The sequence below is a fragment of the Parasteatoda tepidariorum genome, chromosome 3 (genome assembly GCF_982258835.1).
Source record: "Parasteatoda tepidariorum strain Cologne lab strain chromosome 3, Ptep-v5.0, whole genome shotgun sequence".
In the NCBI taxonomy this organism is placed as follows: Eukaryota; Metazoa; Arthropoda; class Arachnida; order Araneae; family Theridiidae; genus Parasteatoda; species Parasteatoda tepidariorum.
This window is the reverse complement of record NC_141757.1, coordinates 87420463-87448089: the sequence shown is the minus strand read 5'-3', so window position 1 is coordinate 87448089 and position 27627 is coordinate 87420463. Positions and strand designations below refer to the sequence as shown.

Below are 27627 nucleotides of genomic sequence, written 5' to 3'. Positions count from 1 at the left end.
TGAAAAAGTAATAGTAATAAACATATAAAGTTAAATGTGCTGATAAAATTTAAGGGATACAATAACTCAAAATGACGTAGAACTTTGGGTTCTAAATGAACATTTTGTACTTAAGTGAATGATCTACATTCACTCTTGTAAAAAAATTTCATCCATGCAATATTTTTTAAAGGATAGGTACAACATTCAAATTGTAAAAATAATTTTCCTGTAAAGAAAGTGTTTATTTCAAAAACAGACTTAAAGCCATAATATTTAAGTGTATTATTACAAAGGCTGTTCAGTAATTACTACCCTTAGTGTATGTTTTTATAATAACTGTCAAACATGGAGCCTTTAGAACTTGTAAATTTAAGTGTTACATAACTTATATTTAACTGAGAAAAAAAAACTGAAAAATTTTTCGAAATAGGATAAATCAATATCAGTAGTAATTACAGCAAAGTAAATAAAATTATTAAAACCAGTTTATTTGTCATATGAAATTGAAAGGTATCCTTATTCTCTTTTTACCACCTTTCTGTTCCATTTGATTTTTTTGTTAGATTTTTATATGAATAATTAATTAAAATATAAAATGTTTGACCTCTAATAAGTTAGTTCAATTGATAATAATTTCTTACATAGATTTTACTGTTATATATTTAAGTCCTTAATTACTGAACACCTTGTTCATATAAAAAGTTTAACATACCGATTTAAAATTTTTGAAATTAAGAAAATTTAAAAACGTTTTAAACTAAAAGTAAACCATTTATAAAATACTGTCTTAGATGGTTTTCTAGGTTCATTTCAAAGCAAAGGGGCATTCTAAATCTAATCCTATAGAATTTAAAATAAATATATGATGAAATATCTGAATATGCTAAAACGCGTGAAGAAAATATTTAATATGTCGTTTGCGAAAGTGTGGCTTTTCCCCTAATCAATAGGAGTGTAAACTATTTTAGAGTTTTCTTTGTTATCAATTTTAAAGCATTGTTTCATTAAAGACAACATTCATAGTTCAGTGAAGTAGTACTACATTAAATCATTGAATACTGTTCTGTGAAAATCATCAATGTCTTTCAAACAAAGTATATTTCAATTTTTTCAAAATTAAATTCGAAAGTAATACAAAGGGGTAATAAGTCTGAAAACTAAAATGGTAAAAATCAATTTTTCTAAAAAAAAAAGAAGGAAATTGCTGTGCACTCTATTTTTCTACTGTTGACAGATTAAAGTAAAATTCATTCTTAAACTTTTTTGAAATTATTAAATTATGTTTTTTAAATTGCTATAACTCTATTCATTGTTTTTTAAGCATTTTTAAGACTTTTTTTTTACTTTGCTCCAAAAGAACTATAAAAGTTCACTATTATATTAAAAATCACCCTGCCAACTTATAGAAAGGAGAACACTGTCTTATTATGAGGGGAATCCTTTAAAAAATACATTTAATTAATTAAAATATTAGCAGTAGGGTGCGAAACCATATTAAACGCATTATGCCTAAAGATGTAATTAAACTTTTTAATGACATAAAAAATAATTAAAGATATATATTTGAAGTACCTTTTAATTTTTTTATACACAATTCAAGTCATTTAAATTAAGAATATTTTCCATAAAAGTATTAGCTAAATTAGAATATGTAAGAAAGATATTGTGCATTTGATATTAAAGTGTACATGAATGGATTTTTTATGAATTTAATAGGTAATCTTTTACTTTCTCAAAACAGCATTTTTTATAATTTTGGATTAAAGATTTTCCTCAACTTGATTTTTAGCATACAATAAATTTGATTATAAATAATTTCTATCACCTTGGAATAGGAGAAAGATAGGATAATTTTATTAAAAAAATTCTTAAAATTTTACTTATGGTACGATATTAGTTAGCCTTGGAATAATATCTTGAAATCTTTTATTATACTTAAAAAATATAAATTTGATAGTAAATATTAAATGTTTTATAACTCCAAGCATGTTTTTTAAAGAATAAACCTATACAGAATGTCTAAAAATATTTTTGAAAGCAAGGACAGCGTGCCATGTATTTACTTATTATATATAATGACAATTATTTTATCCGACGTTATATTTTGTGATGTCTAAATAAATAAAACTTGTGTCGTAACTTAAGGATAATAGATTTTTTAACTATTTTTGCTATTTCACATATCTTTATCACTTTGAGTTATTTATAAGCAATTGATATGCATATTTAAAATTGTGTTTCTCTTTAACTGAAGAAAAGATTGTAGCAACTATTTAAGGGATGTTCTATCTCTTCTTTTAAGTAAAATTTTATTGAAAAAAAAGATTATTTCGGAAAAAATGTGGCTTTTAGATTTCACTTAATTGCAGGTTCATAAAAGTTATTCATGTCATCAAAACAATAAAAAATACTGTTTCAGCAATATCTAATAGGTTAGAAAACTTGCATTGAAAATATAAGTTGCTATTTACTTCTTGTGTTATAAATTAGCTTTCTTGTTGTTTAAATTCATAAAAGACAGTTACAACAATGATTCACAACGATAAGTGTAATGTCATGGTTACCTCAACTGTTGAATGAGTTAGAAATTAGTTTTTTTTATTTTAAATAAAATTGTAGTTGTACAACCCCTTTCTACTCTAATTCTCCTTTATTAATAATTTAAACATCTGAGTAAAATATCTTACAATCATGCAATGAATGATATTTTTTAAATGATAGTGAAATTTATGCATTGTGGTTTCTTGTGCTGACTTATTAACTAATTCAAATTTCAACCAGTTAAATAAAAAGTTTTATAGCATGCTTCTAATTTAAACTTTGCATTTTAATTATTTTAATTGCTTTTAAAGTTTTTATAAATAAGTCATAAATCCTGCCTTTTAAAGCATTATTATTTTCCATTTTCTTTTTAAATAGTTTTATATCATAAATACATTTAGTTTTCTGGAATTTATTTTATGTAACTATTTTAACCGTTTGTTTAAGCCATTATTGTAATTCAACCCATGAAAAATAATGCATCTTCATTTATTGTGTGATCACTAAATTAATTAATAATCATTGTTTTGAGAAAATCAAATATTCAATGTTTTTTTTAAAAATTTATCTAAACTCAAAAGCATGCTTATTTGATTATGTTATCCAAAGCACACACACTGCACAAATATATATTTAAAAAAAAAAAAAAAAAAAAAAAACAATTTGTATTTACTTAATAATTGGCTTACAAAACGATTTGTTTCTCCCCTTTCTTAGCTTGTGAAACAGCTACGCTGCTGTTCAAATACAATATAACCTAGAGTACACAACTGAGGTTGTAGCTGTCCTATCCATAATATTTATTTTTTTGCCAGATACTTTTTTATTTTCAAGTTTATTATTTGTGAGAAAGATTAAATGGTTTAATACATTAATTACTTAAAATTTATGTGTAGATATAGATACGTAGGTAAACGAATTTCTGCATGATGGGATAACTTAGTGCACATATTGATAAAACATTTTTTAATTTTGTTAGAGAAAATAAGAATTTAATTCTGTTTGAGAAAATAAGAATTACGATGTCAAATTTCATGAATATTGGTTTCATATTGTTTTAAACAGGTTTGTCGGTAAAATATACTTCGCCGTTATTTTGAAATCAAATTCAGTGATTATATGATTTCAAACAAGATTCATGTAAATCCATATTTAGAGCTGAAAATGTTCGTTCACTCGAGAAATTTTTTTTTTTTTATGAAGTCATTTCCGTTCATTTCTAGGGATTACAAGGGACTTCATTGTCTATCATAAATACCAGAAACACCAATGAAGACAACATTGCATTTTTGCAGTTCAGCCTCCTAGTTAACAAAAACAAACCTCCCAGTTAACAAAAACAAAGCTCCTAGTTGCCGAAAACAAACCTAATTGACAAAATTAGATAGCTGACTATCAAACTAGCCTCATTTCTAGGCAAAGCTCTAATTACTTCCAGGAAATGTACCAAAATTGTGATAAATTTTAATGCTTTTGCATGGGTTCCAATAACAAACTATAGATGATTTTTAAGGCTGTTTTTGTTTTCAAGTTAATGTTCAAATAATACGTAAGCATCTAACGGGGGAGTTTTTTTTTGGCGTACTTATTTTTGCTGATAAAGGGTTGGAGGGATCTGAGCAGTGCTTACGAAAGAGATTAAAATCCACTTATTTTCAAAATTTTCTTGAAAAGCAAAATAAAAAAATGCAATAAAAAGTTCAAATTTAGAATAAAATTTAATTTCGGTAGGGAAATAAATGGAAAAAATTTCTTTGAAAAGTTTCAGAGGTCAACAGTTTTATTCCAAGGAAAATACGAAAGATTCCTTAAGAATATGCTGCTCAAAATTTTATCGAATGAATTAAAACATAAGCATTGTATTTTACAAAGTTACAACTTGTATTTGAATTAATCTTAAAATTACATTACTACAATGAAAGTCAAAGTTAAAACATAACTCGCAGGTAAGTTGCATTTTTTTTACATAATCATGGGAGGAGTTAAATAAATCTATCCATCCTATTTTTTTTTACTGGAAATGCTGCAAAAAACTTGGTTTAAATTCTTAATAGAAGTCAATAATTTTCTCAAAATATCGTGCTTAGTAACAAATTTTGATTTCATTTGCTGTGAACTTTAAAGTGCTCAGATATCATTTATCACAGAAAAGGGATACTCAATCAGATTGGGGAAAGAATGCATTTTTATCATATCAGTTGTATCAATAGTTTCTAGAATTGCCGTGCAATCCGAATTTATCGAAAGTAATCCTTCTAGAGACTTTTTGTATTTTTATCCTCTCAATGATGTTATTCTCTCTTTTTTTTTATTTATGACAAGATTTCGTTTTTATTATTTATCTGTATAATTTTTGTGTAAATTATGGAATAAAAACCTTTCAGTGATTCCTCTAGACCTGATCCTTAGCACTCAAGACTTGAAAATTACCAGGTCCTTTTTTTACTATTTAAAATAATACTAATTTTTCATCTAAAAGATATAGTGCAGGAAAAGTGAATTTTTTATGAAGAGAAAAAATGCGATTAGTAATTGAGTCATTAATTCAAACAAAGTATTAAAACCAAATTTCTACATCAATTGGGTACATGCAATTCGAAAAGAAGTGAAATGATAGTGCCTAACCACGTGATCTAAATCAGATTTATCCTTTAAAGATCAAAACAAAGTGATCTTTTTGAAAGATAATAGGGTACATTATATTATGTTCTATGCTGAAAATTGGTTTAGAATAACGTATTGGCTTAGAATAATATTTTTTCTATCTCTATTTTAATAATATATATTTTAATAATATATATTTTAATAATATATATTTTAATAATATTAAATTTAATAATATATAATGCTACTTGAATGTAAAATACTTTAAAAATAAACTTAGAATATGGGGAAAATTATACTAAGCATACGATAATTTTTCTACCTCTTAACCCATTTATTAAAACTTGCATTTTTAACGTTCCATCAATTCATAGGGAAAACAATGAATTTCAAAAACATAAAAGAGTTATATCTGAAATCTAGGTTTTTAATTCGGATTGATAAGCCATCACTTCCATCAAGAAAAAAAAAAAGCAGCAGTGTTCTTGATATTCAGGATTGTGTTCATTGTCTCCCCATGCTATTAACACAGAAGAAAAAATATGCAAAAAATATAGTCTCTTTTTTTAAAAAAAAAAAAAAGAAAAACTGTGGTTTAACTTTCCAGCCTAAACTTTTAGTGCGTCATTTTTTTAAAATTTCATTTTTCTTGATTTAGAATGTCCTAGGACAGGGGTGGCGAACCTTTACACACCGGCGTGCCATTTTTTCTAAAAAAATTGTTTAATGAGGTCATAGACGTGCCGTGAAATAATTTTGACGTCGTGATTATTGGGAAAATAGTAATACTAAATACTATCAACTCACAACTCTTTATTTACTATGAAAAATAATACATTTTGCAATGTCTCAGTTATACGCGAAATTCATCTTAATGTAACATCAGTGTGACTTCTGTTGTTGCAGATTAGATGACAAATAACTTATATTAGGTTGTAAGATGTTAGCTCAAGCATTACTGTTAATTTTTCGCTAGTTATTTATTGTTAGCTTGTTTTTCATGCTTATTAATTGTTTTTTGGCATTAATTGTTAATTATTTGGTTAAAAATTGTTTATTTTCATGTTTGTTTATTGTGAATTTTAATTTAATTGTTAATATGCTTCATAGTGAACTTTGTGCTGGGTGGCGTGCTCAAAATATTGTGTCGCGTGCCATTTAGGGCACGCGTGCCATTGGTTCGCCATCCCTGTCCTAGGAAGTCCTAGAAAAAAGTTATTACGTGTCCTAGAGAGAACGCGTAATAACTTTTTTTTAACTCTTTCCATCTTCGATTTTTTGCGTATTTAACACGTTATAGCTCGTAAACGGAACATTGAAGATTGTATAATTTGATGGCGAATAAAAGATGAGGTCCTATAGTTCTTTGCAATAAATAATTCCAGAAACAATAGTTACTTATTCACCACTTGTCAAAATTCATAAAAGTATTTCTCACGTAATATTTTCCTTGTTTTAACTCCATGAAAAGTTCATCTCCATTTTGATTCCGATTTGATAGTATAGATATTATAAATTATTTGCCTTTTTTCATTGTAATGAATGAAAAGTTAAATTTTCAAGGGCATAGTTTTCAAATCATTCTTCAAAACATCATGTGCTGATTAAAGAGGAAAAGTAAGGTTTCTTCAGATCAAACTTTTCATTAAAAACATAAGTTTTTTTTCTTCTTTACAGATTGTTAACTTAAAAATAAAAAAACTGAAAATATTGCATATTTTCCTTTGGTGATTTCAAGGATAGTTCACAATTCTTTTAAATACTTTAGCTCTCAATACCTTGAAACATTTGCTTTAGTCTTGTTTTTTAACAAAATAATAAAGCCTGTATGTTTACTTCTCAGTGGAATTAACCAAAAAAAAAATAATAATAATAATAGTAATTTTGAGAATAAATAGTTGATTGTCAATAATAATATGAATCTGGATTTATTTGTTGCATCAAACTTCTCAATTGTTTACAACTCTTTAACACCTTTTGCCCGTACACCGTACGTGCTACCTTAAACTTATGAAATTTTAGCGAAACATTTTTCCCAGTAATAGTTAACTTGAGAAAAACTAAGGGAATTTCTTCGTTGGAAGATCAGGCCTAAATTGGCCCAAACACCTATTCCTTTTTTTTTTTTTTTTTTTGTCAACATTTCTGGGTCCCGCAGTGGACTGATCGTTAAGACACGGTTCCCAGCAGATCACCGAAGTCAAGCATCACTGACTGCGGTCAGTGTGCGGGTGGGTGGCCACTTGGATCAGTCTGCGTAGGGACCGAGGGTGTGCGGTATTGGACCTCGTTAAACTGTTCTACCGTAATGTGCTCGACTTCGCGTGCAGGTCGTCGGGCTACCGAAGCGGGGGTACCATCCCCTCTGCAGAGGATCAAAATTGTGATGGCATGTCTTCAGATCATCCTCAGGGATGTTTCCCAGGCCGTCGCCAATAGCCCATTGTGCAGCTCTAGTGCGACGTAAATGAACTACTACTACTACTATTCAACATTTCTGGTAAAAAAATTAGTCTGTTCAGGGGTTAAAACCATTTTTTCCTGTAGTGTATCCTGTAGTGGTTCAGGTGATAGAGCACTCACCTCCCGATGAGGTGACTCGGGTTCGAATCTCAGCAATGTGGTTGGTGCGATTTTCGCATCCGGTCAACATCTAGAAGAAAGAAGGTCCCAGCACAGGTCAATTTAGTAGTCCGACGTAACGTTCATAAACTGCGCAGTGGATAAGGAATAAGAAAAATGTAATTACGTTCGACTTTAAGCTGCGCAGAGGTGGAAAATACGAAAAATGTTATTACGCTCGGACTACTAAAGGATCAAACTTCTTGTTTATGGTAACCCGTGCTGAGGCCTTCTCTTTTCTAGGAGGTATTGACACAGCTCGCACCTGCCGCAGTGCTGACGTAAAATATCCTTATTGGTAGACGGATCATGTGTTAGAATCCCTTTGTCGTCAGGCTAATTGTAAGAAGCTCTCGTGATTTTCCTCTCCATGTTACGCAAAAGCGGGTTCATTCCACCAAAAAATCCTGCACGAAGGCAAATTTCTCCCAATACTTGATCCAGACGTTCCCTTGTCTTCTGGATCGTGTTTAAAATTACGAGACTACGGTGGTCCTGAACTCAAAAATTAGACCGGATGTTCAATGACGGTTATAAAATCAAAACTTGAATACAAAGAATTTATTTATTTTTTGAATTTTTTGTAGTATTTTTTTTTTTTTTTTGCAAGTTATTACATAATTTTTGTTTTACAATTTTACTTACATCGTTTCGTAAAAGTGGTAATAATAAAATTTTTTTTAATGAAAGCTTGAGTAAAAACCACCTTATTAAGGATTATTACGCGTATAGATGAAAACTGTTAAATAAACTCTTTTTTTTCTCTTGCAGCTTATAGAACGGATGAAGCTAAACCGTGGGTCTTACCAGTTGTGCGCAAAGTGGAAACACAGATTGCGGCTGATCAATCGTTGAATCATGAATATCTTGGACAGCTCGGTATGGAATCATTCAGTAAAGCTGCTTCTGCAATGCTTCTTGGCGAAGATAATCTTGCTATCAAGGAGGGCAGAGTAAGATTTTCTTTCTCCTTTTTTTAGTATAGAAACTTTAGTTTTAATAGTTGGTATCTTAAATCATCAATGAGCTATATATACGTTTTTCAAGTCACCTTCTGATGAGATATTACGAAGACCGATTAATATATTTGTATTTTAAGAATTAAATTGTATTATATAGTCGAAGCCTGTTATATAGAATTGTCTGCTGACTCAGCAATGAGCTCCACTGTAAATGGTGGTTCACTGTATCCTAATTCTTTGGGGAATTTTATTTATTTATTTTTTTTAGCGTATGATAATAGTATTATTGAAAATAAAGATGACGAAACTACATAATTTGCTTATAAAATAGTGATTTCCGATTAATTACAATTTAAGAATACACATTAGTGGAAAAAAGTTTGTTTATTCAAAGAAGAACGTTTTCGTTAAAATACCGTCTGCTAAAATAAATATCGTCTGTAAATTAAAATATCTTCTCGCATTGATTAACACATTCAAAGTTAAACCAACGAACTGTTACGATTGAGTCTTAATACCTGAAAATCCGATTATTACTCCACAAGTGATTAAGGTGTTCTATTTTTCTTTCTTTTTTTCTATTATTTCACCATACTTTAATTAAGTTGCAGTAAAATCTCGCGAATAAATGAAATTTAGAGTTAAAATTTGGCTTTTCTACTACATTTATAGTAAAGGCAATCTTCTCACATTTTTATCTTCATTTGTATGAATAACTAATTTAATAATTTTAAACTCATTCGTTAAATCTTGGTGCTTGATCTATATACATTTGACTAAGTCCAAAACGCAACTGATCACAGACATTAGAAGTAGTTTGTGTCCGCTGTTATATTTACACATTTCGTGACTGCCAATATAAAAGCAGTTAAAAATTTTATTCCTTTTTAAAAAAAATTTTAAAAAGGAAAACATATTTCCATTGCAAGAAATAGAATTTTAGTTGAGGATAAATTATAAAGGTTTGTCTTAATTAATATCACTGATAGTAAAGAGATAAGACATAGTAGATATAAATGTTTGATACCTAAACTTTTTAATAAAAAAAATGTGTTATATCTTATACATTTTTCATTTTGATAGCAAAATTTTAACTGTAATCTACAATCATTCTGAGAGCTCTTATCAGATATTAGTAGCACCCGCGTATTTTTAAGACAAGTAGATGAAGTCAAAAGACGCCAACTAGGAAAAATATAAATTTTCGATATTTATTACTATTTTGTAATGTTTTTCAAAGAGCGAGTATGTAATCAAATAATCGAAATTCTAAATTGAAAATCCAGTATCGTGCCCAAATTACTCAGATCAGTCGAATTTAATAATTTTTGTATTAGAATCGGATATTCGAATTTACCACATTGTTTTTTTTTAAATATATTTACACCATTTTAAATTGTGTAATTTGAAATGACAATCTACGAAATTTGAACGAAATTGGTAAAAAGTATGAAGTTTAAAAGTACTACGACCTTTTTGAAATTTTTATAACTCAGGAGCCGAATTGGAACCGAATTCGTTCAAATTATGTATTTTGTCATTTTAAATTACAAAATTTTAAATAGTGTAAAAAGATTATACTTTACAATTCAATTCTTTCCTATTCTTAATTTAATAAAAAATAATATAGTTTCTTGCGTGGAAATAATTAATTTTGGATGAGTGAATTTTATAATTATATTCAAAAAATTTTCGATTCGTTTTAAAACTTATCGAGGTATGGCGAAATGCGCAAAAAGTGAATTAAGCATTAAGGAGGCTCTAACTTTAGATCTTTTTCTTGCTTGCTCGGACCATATTTTCTTGATTTCGGCAATCGCCCTCCCCCCCAATTGTTTTGGTGGTTAAAAATTATTATAAAATATGAATTTAAAATATAAATACACATGAATTAAAAAATATGAATTACAAACTTTAAAATGTTTTTTTAATTAATTATTTTACATTTTTTTAAAGATTGTAATTTTTATAATGACTCTTCTGAAGTTCAAATTTAGATATATGTACGATTGCTTTTATTATTTGTTGCATAATTATATTTAAATTAAGCATCTTAAATTTTTTATACTATTGCTTTTATTTTAATTTTTACAAAATTATATTTAAATTAAGCACCTTAAATTTGAAGTAAATTATCTCCTACATTTGTCTTACTCCTAATTGTAAATTTAGATTAAAAATTAAAAATGTAGTTAAAAATTGTAACTTTTATTTCTTTACAAGATAATAAAGTTCACTTAAACTTAGAAAATCGAAATAGTTAGATATTTTATATAATCAGTTTTGCAGAGTTATATTTAAATTGAACATCTATTTCCTACATTTATCCTACTCCTAATTGTAAATTAGGATTAAAAATTTGAATTGTAATTAAAAATTGTAACTCTGTTTTATTTCTTCACTGGATGATAAAATACTAGAAAATTGAGTAGAAAGTCAAAACAAATTATATATTTCATGAACTATCGTTTTTATTCATTTTTGTACAGTTATATTTAAATTGATCATCTAACACTTGAAGTAAAATATCTCCTACGTTTATCTTACTCTTAATTGTAAATTAGGATTAAAAATTAAAATTTTAATTAAAAATTGTAACTTCACAAGATAATAAAATTCACTTAACATAGAAAATCAAATCAAGTAGATAATTATTATATAGTATATATATTTTATATATTGTTTGTAATCAGTTTTGCACAATTATATTCAAAGTTAGCATCTAATATTTGAGTTAAAAATATTTCCTGCATTTATCTTACTCTTAATTGTAATTAGGATTAAAATTTAAAATTATAATTTAAAACTGTAACTTTGTTTTATTTCTTCTCAAGATTTTAAAATTCACTTAGCATCTAAAGTAAATATTATATATATATATTATCTATATAAGCCCTAAAACCTAGGGATGCGCAGCCTTTTTGAGTGAAGTGCCACTTGCACAGCAGGTTAACTAACGAAGGGCCGCATGCGTGTTTAGACATTTTGAAGACAAATATAGTAATATTTAATTAAACATTTTTTAAACGCTAACTTATTTTTTTAATCAGTAAACTTATAATAGATTTGTAGAATGTGCAAATATAATGTGCTTGAATGAAAATTCATGTGCTTGGAAATTTATCTTTTGGAAGACAAATGGAAAAACGAAATTTGAAGAATTTAAACTAGATTTTACTGAACCACAAGTTTTCATCCTTCTGCGTTTTTTTAAAAATTTTTTTTGTTATGTTTAGCTAAGTCAATTTCGTCATTTTTTTTGACGCTTTTAGATCTAAGAAGTGGCTGGGTGGCGCATTTGGTTTGTCGTCGGCTTTCTGAGCCAAGTCTGCGGGTTCGATCCCCGGCCCAGACATCAGATTTTCGGGATGCAGAGAATCCTTAGCGGCCATGACGTATGATTATGCGGCATGTAAAAGATCCCTGGAGTGCCTTATAAGCTCTTGGCATTTCTGGCAAAATTAAATTCCTAGTGCAATTTAGCATCCAAATAAGAGTCGGTGCTGCCATCTAGTGTGACAGAAACTAGACGTCCAAATTAACATGGCCAACGGTATCTCACCCATTGTGGTGGTCCTGAAAAAGAACCACTTCTGGAGAACTCACTAGGTCTGCTCATGTGCGCGCGCTTGTGCAGCTCATTGGAAATAAAATTAAAAAAAGATCTAAGAATTAATAAAGTTTTTTTTCTTCCTTTTCTCGTTTATTTTATTTTTGCTGTTTTTATTATAGCACGGTATTTTAACGGAACATTTCAGATAGCCTATTCATTTATTGTCACTTTTTTTCCTGTACTGTAAAGTAACTATCCTGTAACATAGAACACTGTTTTTCAATGTGAAAGTTTTGTTTTAGAAACTAGTAAGAACATTTTTTTCCTGTTTTTTTTTTTTTTTTTTGTTCTTTTTAAATTTTTTTATCGGCGTTTTTATCATGGCACAGTATTTTTTTAAAAAGCGTTTATAATAAACTATTTTATCGAAATTTTTTTCCAAAAATACGGCAACGAAAAAGTTAAATTGAGTTTAAGTTTTTTATTTTTATCTAGCTAATTCTTTTATTTAAAAAAAAATCTTATTTTTATTGACATTTTTATTAAAAACGTTTCTATTAGTCTTTATTCTTTTTGCTTCACTCTTTCTAGAAAATAAGGTAATTGAAAAACAGCTTTAAAATGTTCTTTTGAGTATTAAATTTTTTTTTCTCTGTTTCGCTTTTGTATATAATCTTCAGTTTTTACGGGCTTTTCTATGAGAGCATGGCCTTTTGAAAAGCATTTCTGATAGGCTATTTTTTTAGCATTGTTTTATGAACGCGTTCTCATAGAAAATATTAATTTTAGCATTGAAATTTCGGTTTAAATGTTGCTATCTGGCCCCTAATATTTTACATATTTTTATTGCCGAATATCTGGTTTTTAACCAAATCACAAACCACATCACATCGACCAAATCACTTTCGTCATCGAAAAAAACGATGGAAAAATAATCAGGATTTTAAAAACCGTATGGAGATAATTGTAACTGCCGAAAAAACGATCGAAACGTCACTCGGATTTTTGATGAAATCGGTAAAAATAAAGCTAATCAAAAAATGATTACTAAAATTTGTATCGTAATATTGGGTTTATTTAAGCCATGCGGAGAAAGAGATCGAGAAATAACATACTTACTATAGAATATGAAAATTGTGCGCTTCAAAGAGTGATAACTCAAAAGTGCAATTTAAAATAAAATTTTTTTTTTTAATTTTTGAATTTTTTTTTTATTGTGTTAATAAGCTTCTGCGGGCTGCACATCAGCAGTCGATGGACTGCAGATTATACACCCTACTATAACCATATATATATAAGTTCAAAATGAAGATAAAACAAAGGAAAATTACAGACAAATGAAAAAAGGTGGGAATAGAAAATTAATTATAAAAAAATAACAAAAACTGGAGAAAAAAATCCGAAAAAAAAGGATAGAATTCTTTTAAAAAATCAGTAAAATAAAAGATATAATCTTTTCATCAGCTCACACGATTATATCCGCAATTAATTTTGTTCGTGTTTTTTTGTATTTATTATGCTATATATATATATCTATATATTTTTTTTCCACATTTGCATAGTTATTTTGCATATTTAAGTTGTACATCGTACATTTGAAGTAAAATATCTCTTATATTTATCTTACTCCTAATTGTAAATTAGGATTAATAATTAAAATTGTAATTAAAAGTTGTAACTTCGTTTTATTTCTTCATAATATAATGAATTGCTTATATATTAGAAAATTAAATAGCATTATTTAGCAAAATGTGTCCTCCGGATTGATGACTTATACATTATTTTTGTTTGATCATTAAATCGCTTTGCTGAAAAATTTTTTTTTTCTTTTTATGATTTTTTTAAAAGATGTTCTGAGATCATTAGTGTTCATTATTAAAATTGCTAAATGAAGCAAATTGATTTTTTCATGATTTCCAAAAGATGTACTAAGATAATCTTTCTTTAAATCTTAGGTTATAAGCTGTCAAAGCTTGAGTGGCACAGGTGCTCTGCGTGTTGGTGCTGACTTCTTAACAAGATGTGCAAAGTTTAAGGATTTCTATATGTCATCTCCCACTTGGCGTAAGTATTAATCATAATTTTTTTATTATTAATTAGTTCATTTCCTTTAAAATCTTTAATTTGTTAGAATTTTATGTCCTTAAAATTTCATCGCATGAATTATTTCATGAGGAAAATATTAAAAATTATAATTTTTTTTCCATCTCATGATTATATTATGTTATGCTATAAAATATTAAATTCAAATTTCGTTGTATTAAAGCCGCATTTTGTAATAATATTTTAATCAAAAAAAAGTTTTTCCTTATATAACCTTCATTGTATAAAAAGTGTAGGTTTTTTTTCTTCAGGTATTTCATCTGCAAGCAAAGCAATCTACCTAAATAAAATCCAGCTGAAACAACATCTTATTAAAATAAATAATAATAAAATCTTCTTTTTCACTATTTCTCTCTTAAAAGCATGGGCATAAAGAGGGCACCCTTTTTGTTTTTAGGAAACTGTAAGTTTAAGCTTAATGTATATATGCATATTAATTTTTTATATATATGTATATTTATTCACAACTGTATCTATAAAACAAATAGGTAACTTTTTAAAAACGAAATATGTGCTCCCCGCATGCTATACCTATGCATAAAAGATTAATGATTTAAATTATTAAAATAAAATCAATGATTTTAATCCTAAAAACCTTTTATTTTTGGAAAAATAAGACTAAGTAATTAAAAACAAAGCCAGTAAAAAATTTAAAAGTTTCTCGAAATAAACTCGTACCAACATTATCACATATACATATAAATATTCTCAGAAATGGCAGAAACTGGATTTTTTTTTACTGAAGGGTGTTGGGTAATAACCATGTAAACTAAAGACTCTGGTTTTTGTCAGAATGTATTTATGCTTTCTTGTATGTGATATACACTTGGAAGTATAATATTTATTACTGGATTTATTTAGAAAAAGGATAAATACGATACAGTAAATCAACTTTTTTGCTACATAAGTCATTAATTCTTTATTGACTCGACCCTCCTGACTAAGCCTTATCTAGGCATTTCTGGTGTCTGTTTTCATATTTTATCCTTAAGAGCGTTGAGATCTTTTTTTAACACAAACTGTTCATCTTAGTTGGGAGTCTGACCTGAGATCTAATAATCTGAGATGGGAGAGTTTACATGAAAGATTTTCTCCTATCAATGGTATTTTGATTTCTTCATTCTGACCAGATGATCAGCCCATTCAAGTCTCTGTAATTTAATATTTTTTTAAAAACCATCACTGCCATTCAATAATTAGTTCACTGCTATTTATTCAATAAATTTATAAAAAATAAACATCTTGGTTATCCTGCTATTTTTCCCCTTTTATTAGGGTTATAATAGAAAAAAATTCTATTTATCTTCTTTAAAAATTGATCTTACTTTATTATCATAATTAAAAAAAACAATTTGGTACAAATATTTAATTTTTGTCACTTTATTCTTTAAACTTTTATTACTTTGTTCTTCACCAACTTTTTTTATAGTATGTAAAATTTTATCTTCTAAAATATTTTCTAAAAAATCTTAGAACAAAGAAAAAAGAACATAAACCATTATTTATCCTAATTTATCTTATAATATATCTGTAGTATAGTATACTACATATTAATTAAAATCATTTGTTATCTAATTTCATTATCTAATCATCTAATTTATTTAATCATCATCATTCATCTAATTTAATAATCATTTGTTAATTGTTAATTTGCTAATAATGTAATAAACAGTTAAAATAATTGTAACTGTTAAATTTGTGATAAACTTTTAATTGTATGTTTTTTAATTTCTTCTTTTTACACTTGTAATTAATGTTATTTATTTGTCAGTATTCAATAATTCCTTGCAATAATTTCCTGTAATATTTAAGTTTTAAGCCTCAATTTATTTTGTAACCTTGGGAAAGTAATCTTTCTCTGCATTTATGTTCTTCCTTTAAAAGAAGGTTCCTCCTTTTGTTACTTCGCTGACAGCAAGATGTATGTCCAGTCAGCAAACCCCTTTGTTGGATTGAGAAGGAGTGACCCCTAAGTCCGTTTTCCCACGTTTCGACCTGCATCAAATGCAAAGCGCCCCTTTTGATCTTATGATGGCGCCAAGAATGTTCCAGAACATTCCACAAAATTCTTTTCCAGGTGTGTCTCCACTTTTGACAACCCTGCTTCATGTTTGGCATAGAGCTTAACAATTAACTTCGCCAGTTGGCCAATATTTGCAGCTCTGTGATTTGCCCCTCTGATCCTTCTCCGTCCAACCAATGCGATATTCGTAAAAGTTTAATTTTTTTGCCGAGAGTTTTCTCCCCTATCTTCATAACGAAGAAATAGTCAGTCGTTGTTTTGTTTCAATAGTGTTTGTTTTGGTTTTTCGGCTTAGGCCGAGTTTTTTGGTGTTGGCATGTTTGCCAAGCATTTTTGTTTTTTATAATGTTAAGTTATCAATAAACATTTGTTGTCCGCATCCCTAACTATGAGTCTGGTGAGTAATTTTATTATGTAAGTTGTTTTCTCTTCCTTCCTTTTTTTTCCAGCATGTTCCTCGGTTGCACTGACCTGAAATTTTGCGCCCACTTCCAATGTACCCCACTATCATCTTTTTCGGCCTTTACATAATTAGTTTCTAAATTTTATTTAATCTTAAGATGACTTAATGTTAGTCACCCACCTTTTTCCCCTTTTTGATTTAGCCACACCACAATATCATCATACTAATATTTTTAAGAAAAATTTTGCAATTCTAGTTTTTTCAATGTTGACATTTAATACCAAATAATGTCAAAACCTATTTTCACATTTTAATCTATCTTGGTGACTAAATAAATCATTTTTAATAATTTTAAAAGTCCATATTTTCTACCTCCTTTTTTAGTAGCCTTATTAAATCATTGTATTAATAAAATAAAAAAAACTGCAAGTTAAATGTAGTTTAACATAGTGTTAGGTGAAATTCATATATTTTATTTAATTATAACAGCAAACCACAGAACAGTGTTCAAGGATGCAGGTTTTCCAAATGATCACACTTACAGATACTGGAATGCTCCCACTAGAGATTTAAATTTCAAAGGCATGATGGAAGATTTAGAAGTAATTATTTGTTTCAATTCTTATAATTAATAAAATTTATCTGAATCTACATGATTTATATATTTATCATCTTTTGTATTTTATGAAATCTTCGTGCTACTTATAATTTATAAAATGTTACTATCTATTTAAAAAAAATATTTATATCAGTTTAGAACTTAGCAAAAGAAAATACTATTTGCATGTTTGAGGCATGGTGGCTCAAGGGATAGAGCACTCACCACCCAATCAGGTGGCCCAGGTTCGAATCCCAGTGATGCCTGGTCAATATGAATTCTTCACTCTGCTCGCACGAACTACAATGCTGACATTAAATATCCTTAATGATAGACTGGTCATCGGTTAGAGTCCCCTTGCCATCAGGCTAACAGTGGGTGTTTTTCGTGGTTTACCTCTCTCTATATAATGCAAATGTGGGTTAGTTCCATAAATAAAAATACTCCACAAAGGCTAATTTCTCCCAATACTTGATCTAGGAGCTCCCTTGTCTTCTGGATTGGGTTCAAAATTGCGAGGCTACAGAGATGAACATTGGTAGTCGTCAACTCAAAATTGGGTTGTCTGTTCAACTACGGAAATAAAATAAAACAAAATTTGCATGTTTAATTGTATGTTTTTATTGTTATTCATTTTGAATGAATACTGTATTATTTATAGGAATAGTATTGATATTGCATTAATTTAATTTTGAATTGTTGTATTGCATTCATATGGACTGGTAAATTTACCATTTTAGCAGATTTTTAAAAAAAAATTCTTTTAAATTCAAATCTGAAAACTTGGCAATGCACCAATGAATTGTACTTAATGTTAAGGTATCGGTTGCCTTTAAAAAACTTTTCTATTCAATTATCTGGATTGAAAATAGTTCAAGAAATCATTTGGTTCTATTGGCTATGAGAAATATGTAATGAACTGCAACTTCTGTTTAACTCTTATAGTTTAAAGAATAAAATTAATTAAGCTAGTATAAAATAAATCAAAAATAATGAGTAAAGAGCAAACTATGAAGTTAGCCTTATATTCTTTGTAATAATATATCTTTATGATGTCATTCAACATATGTTTAAAAGGTGTTGCCTGATGTTAATTTTTTTCTTCAGATGGAAGGCTCTTCAATTTACAAGAGTTTTAACATTTCACACTTCTTGCTAATTATTGTAACAATTGTAAAAAAATTAGCTTTAGCTAATATGATTTTGCTGATATGAATGTTCATTTTTTTATGAAATTGCTAAACTACTTTGCGTAAAATTCAAAATAGATTCTGCCAAATTTTCAATTTGCTGAAAAACTATTATTGTTATAATTGTAAAAAAAATCAGTTCCACTGAGACTTTTAAACTCACATATTTTGCATTCAGATACTTTAAAATTCATAACCTTTTTTTTTACCCTTTTTATAAATTATTTCCTTTTTTCACTTTTAATTTATATATTTAATTAACTCAATAATTAATGATTTATTAATAATTTATACAGATTTTTTTTCAATTTTTAAACATTGTTTTCAGATATTTTAAAACTTTTAATCTTTTTTTTATAAATCAACTTTAGTTTTCAATTATAATTTACATAATTGATAAATTGAATAGTTAGTCATGAATAATTATTAATTTTTCTATTCTCTCTTATTATAGAAATTTTATTTTCAGATAATCTAATATGTATAACGTTTTTTTTTAAAAATTATTTTCATTAACTAAATATTTAGCTTATAATTAACGTAATTGTTTTGTAGAATGCTCCTGAGGATTCTGTAATCATTCTTCATGCCTGTGCTCACAATCCCACTGGTGTTGATCCTACACAGGAACAGTGGAAACAAATTGCTGATCTAATGGAGGTAAACATATCTGTGTTCTCTTATAATAAGATCATAATGATTTTTTAACTATATAATTTCCAATTAATTTTTGAACAAAATTTGATTCATGGATACACATATAATATTATTTACATTAAATTGTAATGTTCTCTGTTGTGTTTAAGCTTGACTAATTTTTGCCATTTAAATGTAATTTATGAGTACTATATTTTACCCTAGATGTACATTTTATACTGTATTTAAACAACTAAAAAAAGATTTCTGTGGTGTGCATTACTGGGAAAAAATTTAACTTATACTGTTATTAGAACTGTTAAATCAGAAAAGACAATTTAGCATTTTCTTTCAATAATTCCCAGAATAATAAGTTCTGGTAAAAAATATCTTATTTAGAAGCCATCCCTTTCGCTTTATTTAGTTTGTAATATACTGTTGAAAAATTTTAAAATATTTTTTTTTTTTTAAATTTTCCTATGATTTTTTTTTTATACAGTTTTTTTTTAAATTCTAGCTTTAATTTAAATAATTTTTATTTTCATGAGAAGTTATCATGCTACGAAATACAGAAATAAATAGTTTTAACTCCTGTTAATGCTACTAACTAGTCTGTGACTGTCAATGTCTCAAAAAATTTTTTATACTAACAAATGGATCAAATGCACAATAAAAAACTGAAAAACAATCTCCTTTAACCCTAAAATATATGTTAGAAAAATCGAATAGTTTCGAATCGAAAGTTTTGCAGCTCTGAAATACTTGGTGTAAAAATATTTTATTTTCAAAAAAATAAATAAATAAAATATTCATTATCATATTTGGTAAAATTTATTCTTAATTATTCATTTTGATTTTCAGAAAAAGAAATTATTTCCCTTTTTTGATTGTGCCTATCAAGGTTTTGCATCAGGTGACCTTGTAAAAGACAGCTGGGCAGTCCGCTATTTTGCTCAACGAGGTTTTGAACTGATATGTGCTCAATCATTTGCCAAAAACTTTGGTCTTTATAGTAAGTAATAAAAAAATATAAGTCCAATAAATTTTTTCATCTGCCTCTTTAAAATTTACACATTCTAAAGGAATAAAAATTTGATGATATTATTTCTTTGTTGAAAAATAAAACTTATTTGTGTTGAATACTTCCTTATTTTGGATACCAAATACATCTTTGTGGATTTATGCATAAAAGCGTTGATGTAGATATGTGATTAATATAATTTTTTGCTTAGTTTAAAAATAGCTACATTTGTATGTTTCATTAATATGCAATCAGAAAGGATGATAGACTTGTTAAAATTTAATTGGTTCATAAATTTTTAGAATAGCGTACATATGGTGAGTAAAAAATTTGAAATTTTTGAAACTCTGATTGCAATAATATCCAAAGAATTCATTAAAGAAGCAATGAAGAGAATGATGAGGATGGAATGTGATGAATGTATACTTTTGCATACATGCATGCAATGATGTTGTGATTAGCATACTCGTAATTCAAATCAGCCCCTTTAACAATACTTTTATCCTATAATCCTATATCTTTCTGTTATTTTCATAGTACTTCTAACATTAGCGGAAAAATTTCATTACTTTCAGAAATTTTTTTTTTTCAATATCCTTGAATTGTCCTTCAAATTAAGCACACATGCAAAAAGAAAAAAAAAGAGAGAGATACTTTTTATTATTTTGACATAAAATTTCATCTCAAAACACAGAATTTTACTGTGCAAATAAACTAATCAATATAATTAATACACTACATTAATATATAATAGCTACTAAAAAAATATGTTGCAAATTTGTTTTGTCAGATGTTAGTCTGTGACAAGGAAGAAAAAAATCTTTGTAATTAAATTTTTACTGCAGTTGCCTTTTAATATTTCTGATTTTACATAAAGTACATTATTTTTATCAAAGTTAGTATTTTATGAATAATAATACTCATAAAATTAATATTTTATGAGTAATATTTTTTAATATTAATGTATCTAAAATTAAAGTAATTTGTATTTGTCAATTACAAGTGAATCTTTTTTCCTAAAAAAAAAAAAATCCTTTTACTAATTATAAATACATTTGTATTTTTCACGGTAATGTTTTCCTTTATCCTTAACCGTTAATCTGTTACAATAGACATGCAAATTAGAAATTTTATGAGGATGAACATCAATATGAATTACCAAGAGTCTATAGGTACTTTACCAAGAGGCATATAGTTACTTTAGTTAATGTTATATATAAAAATATCATATTTTGAATAGAAAATTGCATATTTGTTTTTTGTTTTTTTTGCCATTCATCATATTTCTTTTAAAATATTACAGCTTTAACTAATTTAATTTTAAATTTCACTGATGCCATGAAATGTATTTTTTAATTTATAGATGAAAGAGCCGGCAATTTAACAATGATCGTAAAAGATACATCTGTTATTCCCAACATCAAAGCTAGAATTACTATCCTTGTTCGAGGCAATTATTCTAATCCTCCAAGTCATGGGGCACTTATCGTATCAAGAGTATTAAATGATAAAACTCTGTTTGCTGAATGGTATATTCTTCTATTTTATATTTTTGTATTTGAATAATTTTTTCTGTTACACCACTAATTTATGTATTCCTAAATTTCAAATTTTAGCATTTCTGAACAGTGTGCTAGTTTCACGGTAAACACTGAAACTGAAGTAAAAGAAAAAAGTGTGCAAATTCATCATATTGAATTTTAATAGAGCCTACTAAGATTTACTTTATATATTTTATTTTTATTCTTTATTTTTGTTACTGTAAGGATTATATTTTTATTCTCAAGTCTGAAATTAAGTCTTGTATTTGGTTGTGTAAAATTATAATTTTCAATACACAATAAGTTTTATTGCTTTGCGAAATTCCATAATAATAAAATAATTTTAATTTACTACAATAAATTATTAATATTTATATATTTCCAAATTATGTTTGGTATTTTAATGCAGGCTTTATTTTAGCATGTTACTTAGCTTCACATTTTATTAAAATATTTTTAGCTATTAGTACAAGAAGTTGATTGTGGGCATACAGATGAGCATTTCTAAAAAATTAATAAATTTCCATAAAAAATCATTAAACATTTTAAAATTTAACATGACACTACTTAAAATTTCTTATATATCATGAATTGATTACATGCTGTATTTACTTTTGTTTTCAAGGTTGTGACTTCATATCGTTTCTTTTGTTCATTTATATGGAAAATATTTCTTTTATTACAAATTTAATTTAACTATTCAAAATATAAACTTTTGCCTTTTCCTATTTTTTTTTTGTAACTTAGATTTAAAAAAAAGTAATATTTTGTTTTGACTATTAATTGTTATTCTATTTCCAAGAAAAAACATTATAAGTATAATTTTTTATGAATGCTACCTTAAAAAATCACCTATACAAATTATTTTGCAGTTCAGAACTTTTTAAACTGCCTTAGAGTTCTGATTTCTCATATTAATTTATAATTTAATTTAAAAAATTTTATAACTAAATTTGAAACCTTTTCATAATATGTATAAATTAGAAATCTATTATCTTTCACCTTTAAAGGAGGTAATTGAAGAAAAGAAACCAAATATTAAGAGATTAGAAAAAGTGGGTTTATTTACTATTTTATTTTTATAGTGATTAAAGTTTTTATTTAGTTTGATGTTTTCCTTTCTTTACATAGTTTGTTCTAATTAATTGGTGATGTAATTAGTGATGTTTTACTTAAATACAAGATATTTGATTATCTGAGTTTATATATTTTTAGAATCATTGTTAAAAATAAGTACAATAAAATTTTCTCATTAGGGATTCCAATTACTGTAATCAAAGAACATCTTGCACATTAGAAATGTTTATCACCAATAGTGCTATAATTTGCATAAAGAAAATGAGTATTGGCAGCTTCTTATAGAGGCCAAATTGAACCCTTATTTAATTGCTTTTCTGTTCAATTAAGGTCTAATTGTTAGTAAAAAATGTATGATGAAAAACATAGTATCTAGTAGAAAACAAGTATCTATATCATTTGAAAGTTTTCATCAGAATTTTAGTTATTAAAGGTTTTTGCAAACATAGACATTCATGCAATTATTGGCACCTTTCATGTTTTATATTATCAATTTATATTAATACTTCCAATAATATTTTTAAATGCATTCTTTTGATATATCATGAATATCATCTCTTGTGATAATGTGTCTAATATAATTGATAATAATAGTTATTAGATATCACAATTGTTGATCAAGTCAATTAAGGGCGATATTAAAGCCAATGTGAAAGCAATGTAAATTATTTATTATGAATTAGATAAAATAGTTAACCATAAAAAAAGCACTATTCAACATCATTAAAATAACATTTTTAATTTTTTAATATCTTTAATCAGTAGTTGGTCTAGTGATATATGGCACCATTAGAAATGTACGAACATAAAATGTAACAATTTCATTGGTAATAATTTATTATGGTACATATTAAGGTCTAACCTTTAGTATAAAAATTTCCTGCACGATTTGCATTGTTAAAATTATTTTCTTTTTAATGTAACTTTTTACTTCTAGGCAAGAACACATCACAGAAATGTCTGGTCGTATAATCAAAATGAGAGCTGCTCTGAAGAAGAAATTAGTAGAGTTAGGCACTCCAGGTACATGGGAACACATAACCAGCCAAATAGGAATGTTTTCTTACACTGGGCTTACACGTACGTATATTGAAATAATTATCTTGGCTTTCTATTAGTAATTAAACTTTTTGAAACTTTAATTGATAAAGTGTTAAAAGTTTTAATTTTTTCTAATTTTGCTTTAAATGAAATTTTTTTATATGACGAAGCTTTTGTAATACATTATGTTCTTTTAAAACTTTAAACTATATTTAATAAGAAACATAATTTTGCCCTTATGATTGCTTCATGTGCACATTTCCCCCCCCCCAAAAATGGACCACCCTGAATAGTTTTTGATCTAATGACCTGAATAATTAATAATCTACACATCCTAGGACTCAGTCTTGATGGTTTATGGGGTGACTTAAAATATGCTAATTAATTAGCGCAGAAGATATTTTAAGTTAGAAATCAGACGCAAAAAACTGGCTTTATCTGTATAAATATATCTTTTTTTCGACGGATTCAGATTTCTGACCCCTAAAATATATTAGGTAGCCGCAGTCGGAAAAATGTAGTCTCAATAATTTTGTCAGAAGAGTGATCTAAAGTCTTGACCTCTTAATGTTAGTTTTACTTTTTGCCTGCTTCGCCATATCTCAAGAAATTTGTAAGTGAATTGAAAAATTTTTACACAAAAATTTTTACAATTAAGGAATTTATTTATGCAAAAAATTACTTTTAGTGAATATTTATTCTTTATTACTTTTTATTGCATTATTTAATAATAGTTACAAAAATTTTGAATTATAAGTAAGCAATTTTTTTAAATTTGAATGTAAATTTACATGGCAAAATACGAAATTTGAGTCTAATCAGTTGAAAATTTCCTGAGAAAATGAATTTTAAAAATAAGACTTTTTAAAATTCAAATTCTTTGGAACTATTCTATAGATTTTGCCCAAATTTTGTGTTTTACTATGTAAAATTACATTCTTTGAAATGATGTACAAAAACTTATGCTTTATGATTCGAGTTTTTTCAACTAATTTTAAATAAATTAAAAAATAATATTTACTAAATGTTATTTTTTTACTTAGAATTATATTTTGATATGCACATTTTTTAATTAAATTTTGTACAAAAGTTAAAATTCACTTAAAAAGTTCTCGTCTAGCATAATCTTTAAAGTGTACACATTACAATTCAAAATTTTATCAAACATTATTAAATAAAGTAATAATAAATAATTATTAAAAATTATTTTTGGCGTGGATAAATGAATTTTATAATTGTGTGTACAAATATTTCGATTCGCTTATAAAGTTCTGGAAATATTGCAAAATACGCAAAAATTAACATTAAGGGATCCAAACAGACTGCTCTTCTGGCCAAATTATTGAAACCATATTTCCTAGATTGTGACTCCCCTTAAAAAATTCATGTTTATCAGTGTTTTTGGTGACTGATTTTGTAATTTAAAATTTCGTCTGCTTTAGTTAGCATATTTCAAATCACTTCCTTGAACCATTACAATTAAGTACTAGAATGGGAACATCCGATCAGTAAATCAAAAATTGAAAGTTTTTTTTTTTTTGCACCTACACGAATTTTGTCATTACAAGCATTACAAAACTGCAAGTTTAAGTTTTTTCAAGAAACTTAATGTGTTTGGAAATATTACTTGTTACAGGCATCTAGAACAAACTGTGAAGCATAAAGCAAAAAATAAGTTTCACAGTTTGTTTTAAAAACTAATATATTCAGCAATGAAGAATGAAAACTAATTTATAAAATCTGTTTCACTTAATTCAAAGCTCATGTCGCATTATCTTTATATATTTCTTTCTATTCAATGTGAGTAGCATATTTGTACCAAAAGCTAAAATGTTCTTTAATCGAGACAATTAAGACCTTTTAGAATTGTAAATTTATGTAGTATTATTATATCATCATATGTATTACCTGCAGAAGATTCTGTAAGGGTTTGGTGCAGACTGCCAGAAGACAAAAAAATCAGCTTAGCTTGATAGAAGATAGAATTAACCATTTGTTCAAATCAAAAGTGGAATTAAAACTAAAGATAAAAACATAAGAAAGTAAAAGTAAAGCACGAGAAAGTAAAAGTATTGAAGAAAAAAAAATTCCTTGATTTGTATTTCTTTAATTTCTTCAATACTTAATAAGCTATTTATGTTTAAAATAGAATTTTTACCTTAGCAATATTTCGCAATGCATATCTGTGTACAGAAAGCCAGTTTTTCTATGTTTTAATAATATGGCAACTGTGCATGGATAGGAAATTTTTACACAGATTTGCCCAAGCAGCAAATCAGTTAAGTGATTTTAATTAGAACACAGGTAACAATTATGTAATATTCAAATAACTTATAGACTTTTGTGCAAGGAAACTGGAACCAGAACCCAAAAATTTTGTTTTATATCTGAGTCAGGATGAATTAAATCTTTAAAAGTTATTGGGAATAAAAAAAGTTTGTAAATTATTTATATGAGGAATAAAAAAGTATAACAAAAGTTTTGTTGCACAAAAATAAAGCATAATCTCTTAAACTATAGACATTAAACAGGAGCTAAGATATTTCGTACTGAATCTTTTCTTTATCATTATCTCTAGCAAAAAGTCAATATGATTGGTAAGTCACACTTTATTGCAGAAATCTTTATTTTTCACATTAGTTTCTTTGATGTTAGAAAGGGACAGGTTATAACTAAAGATTGTAATCAAAAGTGGGCTAAATATTTGTTACTATAATGTTTGAAATCTAAGAATTAGTTCACCGACTAAAATTCAAGATCGAATTTCTGAATTGTTGTCAAAATTTAGTCAAATTCTTTGTTAATGATGTGGAAATAGGTTGTTTTCTACACAGAATTGACTTTATTTTCGTGCTATGAAACAGCCTTTAATACTTCCTATTCAATAATAAAAATCATCTAAAATAATTTTCATATTGAATCATTCCAAAATAGTGCAAAGAACTTAATTTTGATTTGAATTCCTTACCGAAAAGTATGCAAGAATCCTAACCAAAATTACTTTTTGTTAACCTGTGTAACAAAGCTTTCCTTGCAATATGTTTTTAAAATTGAAAAGATTTAATTTTCATATTTTACATTTTAGCTCCCCAAGTCAAGTTTCTTGTAGAGGAAAAACATATTTATTTACCTAAAGATGGACGTATAAGTATCTGTGGACTTAACTCCAAAAGTGTAGATTATGTTGCAAAAGCTTTCCATGAAGCTGTTACTAAGTTTCCTGATAATTAGAATTTATTTTGTTGAAATACTTTTATAGTAGATCATTTAAGTAAAGCACTGTGCATTAGAATTTTTTAGATTTACTGTTGTTGATCAGAAATAAATTGTGTAGTTTTATATTGTTTAAAATATAATTTATCAATTTATAATGTAGACAGTGTTATCATATTAGACAGTGTATTTTCCTTTGCTCAAGATTTTGTTTCTTCCGTTCCAAGAACTCCTGAATCAAAAATGTTTTATATTTTACTGATTCCTCTAGTTTTATAAAACAGTTATTGTTAGTGCTGCTGAAAATTTATTTAAATGTTAAATTTGATATATATATATATTTAGACCATATTGCATTGCCTAAAGTTGTATTGTTAATAGAAATTAAAACACTCCTTTTCATAAAAATTATAGTTTTGCAGTGTGTTATTTTGTACTACTAACACTACACTAAAATTGTATTAAATTATGTAATATTTGAGAAAATAATAAAAAGAAAACTTGAACAAAAAATAAA

General features: G+C 26.9%; 1 protein-coding gene across 1 annotated transcript in view; it reads left to right on the top strand.

Annotated features, from left to right (window-relative positions):
* Got1 (Glutamate oxaloacetate transaminase 1) overlaps positions 1-27518 on the top strand; it is a 29124-nt gene extending 1606 nt beyond the window's left edge. The window contains exons 2-9 of the mRNA XM_016064146.4: positions 8521-8702; positions 14220-14328; positions 17283-17395; positions 19137-19241; positions 20079-20229; positions 21602-21767; positions 23794-23936; positions 26983-27518. Of these exons, the coding sequence (XP_015919632.1) occupies positions 8521-8702; positions 14220-14328; positions 17283-17395; positions 19137-19241; positions 20079-20229; positions 21602-21767; positions 23794-23936; positions 26983-27128 (1115 nt within the window). The 3' untranslated portion in view covers positions 27129-27518. The remainder of the gene's footprint in view (positions 1-8520; positions 8703-14219; positions 14329-17282; positions 17396-19136; positions 19242-20078; positions 20230-21601; positions 21768-23793; positions 23937-26982) is intronic.
* Positions 27519-27627: the final 109 nt, after the last annotated feature.